The 17,459-nt window shown below is 33.0% G+C and overlaps 1 protein-coding gene and 1 pseudogene across 2 annotated transcripts in view; one reads left to right on the forward strand and one right to left on the reverse strand.

Moving 5' to 3' along the window:
- The window catches only part of LOC125656716 (uncharacterized), a 52,756-nt gene that overhangs the window by 33,232 nt on the left and 2,065 nt on the right, over positions 1-17,459 (reverse strand). Inside the window, exons 1-3 of one of the 2 annotated variants that reach the window (XM_056143356.1) lie at positions 12,942-13,027; positions 5,545-6,147; positions 4,988-5,029 (exon numbers count right to left, since the gene is read on the reverse strand). In XM_056143356.1, coding sequence (XP_055999331.1) covers positions 4,988-5,029; positions 5,545-6,139 — 637 coding nt within the window. In that variant the 5' untranslated portion in view covers positions 6,140-6,147; positions 12,942-13,027. Of the gene's footprint in view, positions 1-4,987; positions 5,030-5,544; positions 6,148-12,941; positions 13,028-17,459 lie in introns of those variants that run through there. The other variant, XM_056143355.1, reaches the window with a different exon arrangement.
- LOC125654242 (uncharacterized) lies at positions 732-3,710 on the forward strand (annotated as a pseudogene).

Below are 17,459 nucleotides of genomic sequence, written 5' to 3' on the forward strand. Positions count from 1 at the left end.
TCAAGATCCACATGTGCATTGTGTACAACTGCAACATATTCATGAGGAAATGGCATTCAATAATACAATTTTTGATATCAGATATATTAGGCAAAAACAATGAAATTGTAATTGATATATATTGCAAGTAGTGTGTATGACTGACTGATTGGACGTGCATGTATTGATGAAGTTTGATATATTATCCATTTAAAAAAAGTTTGTAGGTTATTGTACTAAGACATTATCTTTAAGTAGTTTATTATAGGCATTAACTTTTAGTAGTTTTAGACAGAAATTTGGCTATTTTTCTGCATTTATTTAATTTCCACATGTAATTTCCTTTTTGTACAGAGTAAGGAATCGGTTATGTTTTACACTATTGTTTTCTTCTCGTTTAGAAAAGAACAGCCACATCATTGCAATCTACAGGTTTAAGGAAATCTAGAAAACCTGTCAAAGACAGGCTCTATGAAACCCTGCAGCTTTCTTGATGTGAGTCTGGAGATGAAGATGAACCCCAACATGATCATCCAGCACAAAAGGTTAAGAGTCAATTTTCAATGCAGTTCCAATGCTTTAATAAATATTATAAATTGTATGCCTTTTTGACTATAGTCTATATAATTTAATATTGTGTCTGTCCTTCCATGTGTGAAATTGTTGAAATGTGGAAAATCACCTCACGAAACATACACATAACCAATTCCAGAGGAATATGAATTTAGAATACTCTTTCGGTTCTTTGCCAGAAAAAGAAAAGTATTGAGTGTACAACAGCAGTCCGAAGGTCTCCAAGAAAAGATTTGAAGGACAAGAGTGCATCATGGATGAGGCATCTCTCCCCATCAGAATTAGATTACTCAAATGGCCTCCCTGTTTCCCATATATATATCATTATTGTTTTCTCTTTCATTCAGAGTGCAGTGAAGGACTCTTATTTAAATGGTCAACAGACGGATTTGAAATGGAACTACGGTACAGCAAAAGGTATTTTTGCATACATATATAATGAGACAATATTTCTTGCCAATGTTGAATTTATAAATGCTTTGTCAGTTTTTTTGTTATTATGAATTAATGAAATTACTTGTAAGGCCATCACACACTGTGCACATGAATGCATTGGTTAGGACATTCGTGTGGGTCTCTTTACATCTTTGTTTTGTTTTGAAATAATGGATGTTCCTGAAAACATTCTCCAAACAATAAACCAGATTCGCAGTCCATAAATGTATAAATAAATCATTGAACCAATGTTAATTGTGCAAATTTAGTAAAACTATTTCAAAATATTAAATTTAAATAATAACCCAGCTGAATTACTTTGAATTTTATACACTAATTCATTTTTAGGGTAAAAGTTTAACTCCCAGGAGTACATTAACTACTTTAAAGTAATTTGTAACCAAGTAACAATCTTGTTATTTTGTAGATTCATGGATGAAGAAAATGTACCACTGACAGTATTTATGAGGAACAGTGTACAAGGGATTGCGCCAGATGAAAGAATTGACGTCATAGATGGTACTAATGAAAATGCTGTTATAAATTTTGCTAAATCTAACAGATTTCAATTTATATTTAATCTGAAAAGCATTACATTATGGTTCAACACTTATTACCAATGAGAAAGCAAACGTTGATTATAAGTTTATTTATTTGTCCTAATTTAGAATTAACAAGAGGTACTGTGAGCAATGCTCACTAAGAATACCCCCCACTTACCCCAATCTCCCAAAGGGTGTTGGTAATAGGTATAAACTACCTCTTTTCTGAGTGTAAAAAACAAATGGCATGACAAACCGAACTATTGCTACTTCGATGTCCAGTGCGCATGACCTTTGACCTTTTGACCCCAAAATCGATAGGGAACATTTTCTTCCCATGGGTAGTCCATATGTATGATATGGTGACTGTAGGTGGAAAGGATAACGCTTTAGAGCCCGGAAACCATATTGCTACTTCAATGTCCAGTGCGCGTGACCTTTGACCTTTTGACCCCAAAATCGATAGGGAACATCTTCATCCCATGGGTAGTCCATATGGTTGATATGGTGACTGTAGGTGGAAAGGATAACGCTTTAGAGCCCGGAAACCATATTGCTACTTCGATGTCCAGTGTGCTTGACCTTTGACCCCAAAATCGATAGGGAACATCTTCATCCCATGGGTAGTCCATATATATGATATGGTGACGGTAGGTGGAAAGGATAATGCTTTACAGCCCTGAAACCATTGCGTCTACAGACGGACGGACGGACAGACAGACGGACAACCCGATTCCAGTATACCCCCCGCAACTTGTTGCGGGGGGTATAATTACAAAGAAATCGTAGGTTGAACTAAGGCTATAATTAGTTATTTTGAAACATATTTACATTACTTTGTGCAAGATCTTTTATTCAGCATCTTTTATTTTCTAGCTGCCATTAAAAGATATTTTACATCCAAAAAGGAGGCCAACAATAGGCACAATAAGAATAAAGAAGAGTTAAATAAAAAGAGGCAAGCAACATATGAAAGAAAGAAAGAGGTAAACTTGAAATTCAATTTAGCTCAGTAATCATACAGTTTTACTTAAAGCTCATCTTAGAACATTGTTATTGATTTTGATGACACTGGATGAAGATTATCGAAATGGTTTAGGTCACTTGAGGAAAGAAAAGGAAGTTGATGAAAGGGTGTCTATATGAGTACTTGATTGTGTGCCCATGTATTTAAAAATATATTCAAAACAAATGTTTCATTGAAGTGATTTGGGTAAATATGGAAGGTAACTGCAATTATGTTTTTCCTTTAATTTAAAACATATCTTTTTGGACAGAAATTGAAGAGGAGACTTGTTGCGGTAGAGAAGAAGACGGGATGGTCCGAGGAGAAGAAAAATAAAGTTAGAACATTTTTCCAGCTACCAAATGCTCACAAATATATGAGCAGTGATGAGGAGGGAGATGATGGTTTTGTGTCCCATCCATATTCCTGGGAGAGTGAGGAATTACAGAAAGTTAAAGGAAGTCTGGACAAAAAAATATTTAGAGACATGTCCTCCACGTAGCAAGAGGTTATTGTCCAAAAAAGTAGCGGGTCTCTAAGAGAAGAAGAGCCTCCTAAATTGAACATTATTCATGCATGGACTTTAAACATGTGAATTGCATGTTAAAATATGTTCTTAACATGTAATATTTTTTTTATTTTTTGACTATGTGATGCATATGCAATTTCTTTTTTGTAACACCACTTTTTCATTTGTACACATATTTAGTCTTTGAATCTGAAGTGCCACAGAGATCTGTATTGGGACCATTGCTGTTTTTATATATATGTGTTAATGATATTGCAGATATACAGATTATTTGCGGATGAAGGTTCTCTGCAGCAGTCATTCAAATCTGTTAAATTTTTCGAAGACAATTTCAATTATGATCTTTAGGTTCAGAAAATGACCTTTGTAGTTCAATTCTTTTAAAACAAAATTTGATACCATTGATACAATAAGAATTATTCAAATTAAGCATATATTTACACAAAATTCAAGATAATGCATTCTATCATAAAATATATCAAAAATATTTTGTTATGCATCCCAGCATGTTTGAAATATCAATGATTTATTGTGTACCATTTGTTTTATATTGTTATACATGTCCATGTATATTAACCACCGTTATTGTGGTATATAATCATACATTTGTGAAAAATAGAAATTAATAAATTGACTATTGATATTTAAATATGCAGCTTTTGTTATCTCAACAGATCATTTAAAACGTGATTCTACAAGAAATGTCTTGTACTAAGATATGAACTCCTCATTCACAATATATACTTTTGTATAAAGAAATTTATTGCAATTTGATAAAATCTGAAAAGGGGAGTATACAGATTTCCATATAAATGGTAAAAATTACACACCTTTAAATTTGATTAAATATGCTCTTTATTAAAAATTACTTGAATTAAAGTCATTGGTAAATACGACCTTTTACTTTTTGTAAACATAAATTTACTCTCGTAAATATTATATTTAAGTTCTTGTAAATTCATTGAAAAAGAAAACCTTTAAATTTTTGTAAAGTTGCATTTACTTGAGCAAATATGGTCTTTAATTTTTTCGTAAAGGTATTGTAAATTGGGCCATTACAAAAATTTACTTCCCAGTAAAGGTAATTAAAGACCATATTTACCATCTTTTTCTTATTTAAGTAAATGTGATTAAATACACTTAAAGCTATTGTAAATAAAGTATTTACAATATCTTTACTCCCTTTGTAAAGGCAGTTTTTCAAGCAGTGAATGAACCTTGCAAAGAGTGACATTTGTCATGCTACTGTAGAGTATAAGATCATAAAGTAGGTCAGGATTATGTTACACCTATTATGGTTAAAGTAGAGGCTATTGCAAAGTTCACGTCTCCTACAAACAAGAAAGAGTTAATGAAATTTTTGGACATGACAGGTTTTTACACACAAAAATACTCCAAATTTTTCTTAAACAGTTGGTCCACTTACCAACTTATTGCATAAAGAGGGCTAAATTTGTATGGACAAATGACTGCGACGAATCACTTCGTGAAATTAAATATGTTGTCATAAGTAGTCCAGTTCTTTCAGCTCCTGGTTTTTCTAAGCAATTTAAGCTTACTGTAGGTGCTAGTGATTTAGGAATCGGTACTACTTTCTTTCAAGAACACAGTGCCAATGTCGGTAGAGTTGTTTTATATTTTTCAAAGAAACTTACAAAATTCAACAGAATTATTCAACCATTGAAAAAGAGTGTCTTGTTCATTATCTTCACCTTTCATCAGACATTTAGACTTGGTTAGAAGCATTTTATGTTTACTTTTGACAAACATAAAAAGAATGTGAAAATTTTCAATATAATGAGCAGTTTCTCTTTTTATTTACAATACGCCTGTATCCCCCTACATCTAATTTATTAACAACATGTTAGTAGTTCCTATCTATATCATAGTGTATTATGGAAAAATGCATTAACTGTCTCTTACGTGCATGTGTCCACTGGGAACTTTCAACCTTTTTCAGCCTGTCTATGTAAATAGAAATAAAGATCGATGTAAAACAATGCAGTGAAGTTTTATGCATTCAATTATGATCGATATTATATGGTGAACGTTATCTGCGAACACATTGCTTTCTTTTTGAAATACCATAATTTCCGTTTTTACGTGATGACATTTTGACACACAATTCTGTCGTAGGAAAATGATTCGTTAAAACAACAGAGATGAAAATGCGTATGTTCTACAATGGAACTTTCACAATTTGGATTTTTTCTTTAGGAATATTATGATAATAGAAATAATAAAGAAAAACATATTTTAAAAGTATATCAATGTTTTTAATATTGCTAGTAACTCGTCTGATTGAAATAAAAGATTTCCAGACACTTATTATAAGTATGTAAGCTCTCATATTTTTGTAATCAGTACTTCCTCTTGTAAGTATATATTCCATTTATAAAATAAACCGCCAGATACCTTTGTTGATAAACTTTGACATCATCGTTCCATACAAATACACAGTCTGAACAAAATTATTTTACCTTCAATTTTTTTAAAGCGCTCCTCCTTTTTGGTAGGATTAAGGTCACATGTCAACATATTGGCTATCCAACGTTCATACATATTACCACCTGTCATCTGTTTCTCAATTTCCAGTATCGAGTTCTTCAGCTTGTCCCAGTGGTCTTGAAACACGGTGTCTTCAATTTCGCCAATGGGTGAGTGCCCAGGAATCAAGTTTCTCTGAATTCTGATTCGCTCTATACAGGCCGCCAGACTCGTGTCACCATCTAGTGGGGGGTTTCCCCAACCATTTTTATGTTTTGGAATGCTGCAGATGTTCCTTAGAAGGATGTACAAGACAGATATATCTAAATCTTTAGAGGTGAGAGTAGTCGTGCCAGACAATGGATAGATCTTTTCCTTCTGCTCAGCGTTCATGATTCTCTCCAACTTCGTTCTATTCTTATCTAACTGTAGCCTCAGGTCAGCTGGTTGGATGTAACGACTGAGGATGTCCCTAAACAAATCGCCACCGATGGTCGAGACGAGGTAACATAAACGAACGTAATTTTCCCCGGATTTGCTGGGATTGAAGTAAGGATTAATGGAGGGTTCTGGTAAGTTTTCATCCATGGCTCAATCTGCATAAATTGTGAAATTAAGAGAATCTTTAACATCATTGGTGTCCAATAATGCATATATATACACATATATGTAATTCTGATACCAAAGTGAAACACACACATCATACTTATAACGCAGACATGGATGCAGTTATAGCTACATTCTTGATTGTTCACAGACTATATGTTCATACCGTTTTATTTATAATAAATGGAAAAGTGAAGATAACGAACAGCGATCAATCTCATAACCTTCTATAAGCAATACAAAATATATAGTTCGGCAAACAAGGACCTTTTTGTGGACACATCAGAGGTAATATCAGGTACCTAGGAATAGCAAACATCGACCTGTTACACCCGCCTTGAGCCCTATAACTTGATCAGGTTGACGAAATTAGTGTACCAAGAACGGTCTAACAATCGGCATGAAACACGTAAGGATCATTTGTCCAACAATAGGTTGTATTGGCAAACTAAATCTTTTTAGCAACCATAGATTTGCGACATGATGACTTCAAACGAGACTGCTGGAACTCCTGTGCCATCAACGTGTTTGTTAGTAGCTTGCCTCGATTTAGAAAATGACCAAATGCAGAACAAGCTCTTCCGTATTGAATCAATTAAGGGATAGTCCATTATCACCTCCATATGGTGTTTAAATCACTCAATTGATTCAATACGCAATAGCTTGTTCTGCTTATGGTAAGAATTTTAATCGAAGCAGGCTACTGACAAACAAGGTGATGGTGCAGGGGTTCCAACTGTCTAATTTAAAATCGGTATCTTCCAAATTCTATGGTCGATATAACAATCTAGATTACCTTTCATCGGGTCAAATGCTGTCTGCCTTGTTTCATATCAATTGTTAGGCCGTTCTTGGCACGCTGATTTAGATAGCAGATAACTCCGTTTACCTGATCAAGATATAAGGCTCACAGCGGATGTGACCGGTCGACTGGGGATGCTTACTTCTCCTAGGCACCTGATCACACCTCTGGTATATCCAGTGGTCCGTGTTTGCCCAACTATATATTTTGTATTACTTATAGGTGTTATGAGATCGGTCGTTGTCCGTTACCTGTACCTTTCATGTATCCGATTTACGTACTGATGTGATCCGTTCTGCATTTTCTCATTTATTTACAGAAGTTCGCAGCTGGCATGTTCATTCACCAAATACTGCAGATACAAAGGGTGTATTCATCCCATATATATATATATATATATATATATATATATATATATATATATGGGATGAATACACCCAGATGGTCGAGCGGTCTAGCGCGCTGGTTACATGCTGCTTGGAGATTTGGTTCCGCAGGTCATGAGTTCAACCCCGGGTAGGGGCGGAAGTGGGTATCCATATAAAGTGAATTTTTCTGTGCTTTATATATATATATATATATATATATATATATATATATATATGTGTGTGTGTGTGTGTGTGTGTGTGTGTGTGTGTATGTATATATATATATATATATATATATATATATATATATATATATATATATCTATGTATATATATATATATATATATATATATATATATATATATATATATATATAAAGCAATGGCTTTGTAGATTTTGAATCAGCTCTTTGGACGAATAAGGCACGTCCTAATTTGCTCCGCTTTTAATAGTTATTAGCAAGCATTAAAATATATATATATATATATACATTGGTATTAAACTGACGTACGTAACTGCAGTTACGTAAATTCCAAGATGGCGGAAGAAGAAAAGGGTAATTTTTCAATTTAGATTATATATTATCCTGTCAACTATTCAGTGATATTGATTAGTCAAGTTTGTGTATTCCTTTTCAGTTTATCTTTCAGAATGGTAAAATCCGTCTGTTTCTCCTGAATGGACGAGTTAAACTCCTGTGTAAAAACACACGTGATGTACGTATCACATTAAAATAGTTTTGGTTGATGTACATAATTTTCCTATATGATGTACGTAACTGTGTAATTCACTTGTAGTTCGACAAACTCTAACGCTTGCTTTCTAAGCAGCTTAACAAGAAGAAGAGTATTGTACGTAATCTGTGGCAGAGAAAGAATGCCATTAGCGATAAAGAAAACCCTCATTTTATAACCTCTTGAGATATTTGATACGAACAGATGCTGCACACATGGAAGGGGGTGTGTGTATTACTCCAAATTTTGTACCATTTAAGGACTATACCTATTCTTGGGAGGACAAATTTTGAATTTTGGTGTCTTTTGGAGGTCTAACAAAACCGTAGTATTTCTGTCAGGGGAGAGGGGGCTTGGGGGTAGGTAAAATGAATGTTTTGGGGTTAGGTTTTTTTTTGTTGGGATTTTGAAGGGGTTAACAATTTAAAGGAGAAATTTTCATCATTATAATTAACTTGTATGAATGTTTCACAAGCTTCGAAGATCTTGATTTTAAGAGGTTTTATATTTTTCAGGTTATGTAGATTTTCAGTAATTCTAAATTATTATTTATGGGCGAGGGGGATGTGCGTATATATTTGGGGAATGTCATTAACAGGTGTTTCTTTAGGATACGTTGACAAACATGATTTGTTTGGTATTCTTTTTCTGCAATATTACGTAGACTCAATTACTCTGCTGGATATAACTCTCCTAGAAATTGTTCATGTGATCTTCAGAGCTCCAAAGTCTGTTTTATCCGAGCATAATTAATACCAATTAATTACCTTTAATATATTTGTTCAATATAATTTCATGCGTTCTCGTCTACATATGCATGATATAAATAAGTGTTGTAACACGTCGAAATTTTCATATTTCTTCATATAGAATTAAAAAAATTTCAATAACAAAAAATCTGTTGAAAGCCATTTTCATCCGATTTTTTTTTTTTAATTCTTCTTGTGAAATTCAGAAATATATCTAACATTATAGGTACTACATCATAGATATGAAAGAACGTTCCTAAATCTTCTTAAAAGAGCTTAAATTGAAAGTTTGATTTGATGGCATGTTGGTAACATTATTTAACATGTGATTTTTATTGATGAAGGTATTCTATCGGGCTTTTTGAATGAACACATGAATAAAAGTTTAATTGATATCTTTTGAGTTACTTACATCTTTTATGTGCAAATCGGAAAGTTACGTACATCATATTGTGAAAGTTACGTACATCAATCTACGTATTTCAAATTTCGATTGCTGCGAATTCGGGACAGTATCATGAAGACTTTTGGTACAATTGTGAACTATTGATATAAATAGACATCCTCTTCCGTGAAGTGTATTTCACTTTGCTTTCTAAAAGACAAAAAATATCACTATTCTAATTTATCTGTTTCTTCTTCCACCACCTTGTTACGTATATCAGTTAAATACCAGTGATGAAGTCTGCGTTGTAAATACGTTTGTAGATTAGTGTATTTGTAGTGCTAGATATATTTAGATGTAGTTTTTTATTATTCTCTGTTGATATTGGCCACATTATATAATTCTTTTCGTTTGTCCTGAAGACGGGACGGGTCGTCCCGAAAATTTGACAATTTGGTTGTTCGTGTCGTTGGTCATTTTAGTGCTTTGTATATATAAACCCAACAACACCCTACTTTCTTAAAGTGTCGGATCTGAGAAGATACAAGGCCAGTAAAGAAATATATAAAAGCACTGAAAAGGCCACGACACTGTTGGTTATTTAAAACTCAAATTTTCGACGCAACCCGCGTCTTTATCAAGAGACATAAATTACATAAACAAATACACACAAAAACGACAAGTATCGATAAACTACATTGGTGAGAAGAGTGATACACTATTGTACTGAGTGATAAAAATGGTGGTGGTTACGTTGTAAAGTGTGTTTACTGACTATGATTTAGAGAGTTTGTACCATGGTCGGGTCGGGATGAAAATAAAATTATTCTTGAAAAATTACAGAAATCAGAAGAAAAATTAAGAAAGTAGGGTGTTGTTGGGTTTTTGTGCTTTTATATATATATATATATATATATATATATATATATATATATATATATATATATATATATAAGGGTAGTCGCAAGACAAGATTTTTCTTTGCTTAATATTTTCTTTATATGTGTTAAAGTCAGAATATCATCCTAAAATTGTCCAATCCCGCATCTATTTTAGTAACAGCTCATTTACATAATAGTAGCAATTCATAACAACTTTATGAGGAACATATACACAATTTAGTTGGCTCGAAAATAATTTATTACAATGCATTTATTTTGAAATTCTGTTTTTGTTGTAAAAATGTGTTATCAACAACACTATAAATATTGAAAAAATGAATTATGGTGATTAGATTACTTTTGATGAGGTTTCGAGATAGACCCACATCAATAATTAAGATTTTCTCCCCTTTTTGAGAAGCTTATTTCTCTCACGAGCAGGTTAAAAAATAGATGAAAACAAAAATACTCTTTAGACTTATCCTACTTCCAACGTATGTAAAATTATTGGGCTTGGCAAATAATATCTACATGGCGAAAATGTAATTAGAAACACTATATATAACTACAATTGAGTATGTTTTGATTATTAAAGATGATTGTAAAGATATTTCCTTTGCTTATTGTTTTGCTGAAAAATATTTTTCAGAACCTTATTCAATTTTCACATTAAAATATAATTGATTTTTGGAATTTGTAAAGCGCTGTTTTGGAAAAAGTCTACAAAAAATGTACTATTCAGGGTTTGGGCGTTATTATATCCCCTTGTTAGAATTCTTCAATATTGTTTGGTGAAAAAGGCGGTAATACAAACGATGCATTATTTGATGTTATTTTTCAACTTTCGGGAGTTGTTGTGGAACATCGCTGTACTACAAAAGTGAAAATGGATTGTTTAAGATATATGAGTGTTCTAAATAAACCACAACTCATTTATGACGCTTAAACAGGTCTGGAAATTTCGTCGACACAGCATTTCTTGTTTACAGTACTAAAGGGGAATATTGAATACAATAGACAGTTAGACACTAGACCTACTTGTTTAAAACATTGCATCGTAATGAGTTCGGTATTTACTGGAGAATCTACAAAATAGCATGTCAATGTGAAGGTCATTCGAAAAACCAATAAGGCGAAAGCGAGCAGAGGTACACAACCATCCTCATGCAAAGAGTACGGACTGCATAAAAGACAACTCATTACAGTGGGTACTGGTAAGAGATAAAAACAGAATTTACAGAAAATGTCAATATTATAAGAGTTACATTTCAAAAATAGTACGAATTGATAGGTTGCATGTTTATTTACAAATGAAATATGCACCCATATCATTTACAGTGCAGGCCTCTGATAAATGACTACAGTACTCATGTTTTAAAGCCCATATATTTTTCGAAAATAGATAAGGTTGGGTTGTGTTGCAACTGTTAGCAGTAGGGCTCGCACTGAACCAAAATACTGTCACAACCTGGCATGTCAACTCTTACATATACTGATTTTTTGGTTAGATCTACATATTTGATATTCTTACATCCTACAACATATAATTGTTTTGCTTATATGATGCATAATTTCTTTTTCCACAACATTTTGAGAAATGCATTTTACCAGTCTACATCAGTTAGTCAGTATCAATAACATTGTTTCAATGTCAATAAAGTATGTTGAATTCAATTGTATTTCCATGGTAACAATGGTTTATATTCTATTTTTTACCACAAGGTTTACTCAATGGTATTTCATATTCAAAACAGTGAGGAATTTCATTATCAACCTTATAAATTAGTATAAATGAGTACAACGAGAAATAAGAAACACAATCCTTGCAGTTTACTGACAGGTCATCACATAGATACACAAGTCAAAGTCAAGCACATTGTATTGTTTTAAATTGCTTAACAAGTAATGTATGGTAAAAACTATGTACTACATGTAGCATTTCACACATACAATAATTTACGTCTGTCAGAGAGTTAGGATAGATAATTTTGATTGCATTCATTATGTGACATCATATTCGTAATCAATTTACACATAACAGAATCTGAATAGGCTATGTTTTTTTTTATGAATGATTTTTTTTATATCAACTCGAATTTCTTACTGGTATCTTTATTGTGAAAGTCGAACATTTGCTGAATAGTCTAGAATGTGTTGTAAAACTTAAAAATGTAATGTATGTTTGACATCATTCGTGAATGTGATATGAGCAAATGTATTGATATGGTATATATCATTATCAAGGTTCGTTTTACTACTGGTGCCCCTTATACAGATAAAACATTTCCCCCTTCAATTGTAGAAAGATCCTACATTGGAGAAACTTTCTACATAATATTGTTAATTTGTGACCTCTAACCCCCCCCCCTACCCCCTCAACCCCCGATCCAGCAATTGGAGATCACACATACATTATCATCTCATTATTTTTCCATTTAGGTTTCACTTTGTAGGGATTTTATATCTATACTTATTTAAAAATTGTATTGTGTTATGTTATCTTCGCTCTCTCATTTGCAGATTGTCTCACAGGATTTTTCTCAAGAAAGTCGTACATGTAATAACCAATCTACCCTTCCAATTGAGTTAAATCATTGATCATATTCTGATTTGGAATTTGAAAATGGGAGTGACAGTGTTTTTGATTATTTGACCTGTTTTAAAACGGGTTGTGGCATGATGTCACTTTTTTATGAGTTGACTACCTATTTATGTTTTGCATATTTAATGTTGACTTGTCAACATTTCAAGATCACTGTCAGTTATAACATTGAAATATATTGAAACATTATAAATATAATTGTAGTCAATGAATGTATGTGAATTCAACAATTTTCAAGAATAAAAATAATCTAATGTATCACCTGATCAGGATATTGGGCTCACGGCGGATGTGACCGGTCGACAGGGGATCCTTACTCCTCCTAGACACCTGATCCCACCACTGGTGTATCCAGGGATCCGTGTTTGCTCAACTATATATTTTGTATTGCTTATAGGAGTCATGACATTGATCACTGTTCGTTATCTTCACCTTTCATGTTATTGAAGAAAAGATATTATTTGAATCCGTAAGAGAAGCTGTCAGTAATCATGGAGAATTTTTTTTTTTGGAAAGTGAAAAAACAATATTGAAAAATTCTACAATTGTATGCAGAGTTATTGATAAAATCATTGAAAACGCATGCGTGAGTCACTTAAACTCAAATAGCGCAGAGTTATTGATCACTTTGTTGTTACCATGATAATAAGGACAAAGTCCCTGAAAAAACAGTGAAATATACCTCTTTGAAGTCCAAAATAAATACAATTTAAAAGATAATAAGATGCGTATGTTTTTAATTTAAGGTAAATGAAAAAAGGCTTATATAAAATTTTGTTGAAATAAGAAATTTGAATATCTCAGCAAAAAAATGGTTGCCGAGTTGTCAGATGTAAAACAAAGGTAATTTCTACACAAACAACCTTACTTACTTGTCAGTCCATGCCGACAGCATCGCACATCCATGCACAGATGCGTTAAATTTTATGAACCTTCCATTTGAATTTGTACACAACACTGAATAATGGTACAGTTGATCGACATACTGTAGGCAGACATACGTGTACGTTGAAATTCGTTGCTTTCTCACAAGGTTCTGTGTTATTTTTCGTCATTTTAAGTTATGATGCGGCGGTAGCGGATCGGATTCAAAGTAGATGAACAAATTTACACTATTTACGCTTCGAAGTAAAAATAGCCGTTGCGCACGCGTAAGTGCAATCATATATTTAAGAATACGTAAGTCACGTTTGCAGCTACAAACGGTTTTGTGAATACCATTTTACGAGTATGTAATTCTAATCTGAAGTCAGACGTAAATCAATGCCACAGAATGAGAAATAATCTAAATTGGCCTATTTTCATAATGTTCCCAAAATAGAAGTACCATGTAGATCTATACAGGAAATAACATTTACAAATCATGTTTGTTGTTTGTTATTTGCCAGTTAAGTATCATAATGATAATACTAGTAGTTTATAATAAGTAATTATTCTGCTAAAATCAAATACCTTTTTATTGTCAACAAATACATCACTGGTAAAAAGGTTATAAAGCTGTTATCTAGCACAAGTTTCCATATTCTACAGGTTTACATATGTCAGCAAGTCCTCAAAAGCAGCTTTAGGGGTTCCCAGGAGATTCTGATGCTCACTGTTAGACTTTCACTGTTGTCAAAATCCAACCTTATTTTCTCTTTTCTCAAAACTTCAGCTCTCATAAACTTGATTGATTAATTATGTCACTCCTGTTTTGTTGAACATGGTGTTGTCAGCAATAGGTTCAAGTTCTTCTATGTCTTGTTGTAGGTGATTTGTACAGAAGAGAGCCCCGGCAGGAATGATGGCCTCTTTTGAAATGAAGATTTCATGTCTTACTCCTACTGGGACTACAACTAACTTTGGACCTGGTCACTCGCAGATACAGGATGAAGTGTGCCCTCTTGATGTACATGGGAATGGGAGTGATACAGAAGGGGGACTAATTGGAAGAACTGCTGCTGGTGGTGGTGGTGCTGGACTGTCTTGAATATGTGGCCTACCCGAGTTGATATTATTATGTTTAATATGGGAGCAACACACACACACACTCTGGCATCTATTGCACAGAAAATCATGATCAGATGGTGCCCTCCCTATCAGAGTGGTGATCACTGTCCTATAGTTCTTTGAAATCCTGGATATGTGTTTTGGTTTTACTCTCCATGGACAATTGAAACAGAGAAAGAATTTGGGACCACTCCTTGGCATATCTGAAATATTTATATCATATACATGTAATTGAAATTATACAATTTGGGTTGGATGAATATCTTATCTTCATGTTAAAACCAATTAGCCTAGGTTATTTTTCCTAAAATCCCATTATAAATCAATTAACTTGTTAATCAATGCTTGGTGAATCAATTAATAAATTGTATTAAAAAACTTGGAGTTATTTTTTTCCACTAATAATCTGAAAATGTGTATCTTCAAATGTTTTGTTGATTAATGTCAGCGTGAAATATAGAGGAGGGTATGCGGTTTACAACAATGTATATTACATGGTTGATTTATTTCTATTATGTAGTCCATGTAAATTTCTGTGGAAATGAGGAAGTTATTTATATTCGGTCTTTCCTATCCCACTCGTTTCCACGGAAATTAAGTCCATGAGAGCCTGAAATCTCCCAACCTGGGTCTGTTTAATGGACCCTTCCAAAGTCCTTTTTTAAGGAAAAAGTAAACCATTTTCCTAATCCAAAAAGAAAACTGGTGCACAAACCATGCACATCTCCATACCTGAAATAATATAAATAATAGAAAAATTATCAGTAGTATTGTAATACATTTTCGGGGGGTGGGGGGTTTGCTGTTTCACCTTTATAGATTGGTTTTTTTTTCTTCTAACATTTAAAACATATCTTTTCAATATCAATTTTGTCTATAGCACAAAATAAAAATTCTAAAATCAATTAAAGCTTTTGATATACGTGTGTATATATAAAACAAAACGAAAGAAGAAAAAAACTAGGATCCACCACTAGTAAACTATGTTTTCCATTTAGAGTTATTGCCCTTCAATCGAAAAAAGTAAATATAATTAAGTGAATACTCTACATTTCAACACAAGTTATGTCAAATGTTATTTAACAAGATATACTTTGATATGTATTTAAATTGACCTACTTCATTAAAAACAAACTCTCCGAGTGTTTTTGTAGGTTTCTTTCCACGTATATACAAGGGACTTATGAATTTACGAACTTAAATAGTAAAAAATGAAAACAAAACAATGAATGTTTCTTCTCCGTTCGATGTATAAATATTGTGCGTTCAAATTCACAAGTACAAATGTAAAATAGATAAAGCTAACAGCCGTGTTTGACATTGCCGTAATGTGCGGACATTTGTTAGTGTAACACGTTTCTACAACTTTACAGTTACGATTGACAGACTTTATATTTTATAAGAAACTTTGAACTGTAGCCTATAATAATTAAACGTACAAAATTTGTAAAAATTGTGAGAACCAATGGACAAATCCATACGATAGAACATACTGTCTGAATATATATCGCACATCTCCATGCGTAATACATCTGTACATGCTAGGCCAGTGTAATTGAAATGTTTACTGGGGTATTCCTAAATAGAATGTTCTATCGTTAAAATGATAATGTCCTACGGACCGATTGTGGTGAGGGCCTGTCCCGAGAAACAGTTAGATTATTCTAACTAGGGTATTCCGTATGACCGTATAAGTTTGTACTGTACGTTTGGTTCGAACATTCGTTAGATGTTTCGAACAATATAATTTTCAAAGTAACAAAAGGTAGGGAAATTGGTACTTTTAAAGCCATCTGAACGGACTTCGGAATCAAACATACACGATAGGTGTAACAACCCCCCCCCCCCCCTCGCCCCCTCCCCTGTACCTTTTTACCATAGGCCATGCCTCTCATATTTACTCTTTTAGATATTGATTTTGTATTTTTAAAGATATATAACAACATAAAAACTCACCTCTTTGCTGTTTCTTTTTGAGTCGTATCAACTGCGTTAGATGTATGTATTGACTGCCTTGGAATGTGACGTTTCCAGACGACACTTTTGTTATTATTATTTATTTTTTTCGACATGGATTACGAGTTAATTTTTTTTTAATGAAAAGTGTTAATCTAACTTTGCATTTTAATTTTAGTTTACAAAATTGAGTCGTGAGTAATGCGGCCCATGTGAATTTATAAAGTGAAGTTGGCAAATTTATGCGATTTTCCCGGAAAACGTGAAACTGCGGTAGGTTTGGGCATTTACTTGAGTGCTTTAAACATCCGGTGTGAGGAAACGATTGCGCAATACAACTTGGCTCGTGTTATGGATAACAAATATAATCTTAGATTTATTCTAAAGTGTTCTTTAATTTTTCCAAATTTGGTTGGCCAAAAATGGCATATTGTGGGTCATGTGTTTTGGTATGTGTCTGACAATGTATAATATGTGTGGTTATACTTATTACAAACCAAGAAATATTATGCACATGTCTGAAAGTATCAGATATATTTAGTATAAATGTATGGTATATGTATGGAAGCTTTATACTATATTTAAACATTCTATACTTACTCCTTCTAAATATTCAATGAAAGGTGAATATAACAAACAGTGATCAATCTCATAACTCCTATAAGCAATACAAAATAGTTAGGAAAACATGAACCCCTCGATACGCCACACGTGAGATCAGATACCCTGTATAATTGATCAGATAAACGAAGTTATCCGTACTTAAAATCAGTGAGCCAAGAATGGTCTAAAACAATCGATATGAAACACTTCAGACAACATTTGACCCAATAAT

This window comes from Ostrea edulis, chromosome 7 (genome assembly GCF_947568905.1).
Source record: "Ostrea edulis chromosome 7, xbOstEdul1.1, whole genome shotgun sequence".
NCBI lineage: Eukaryota > Metazoa > Mollusca > Bivalvia > Ostreida > Ostreidae > Ostrea > Ostrea edulis.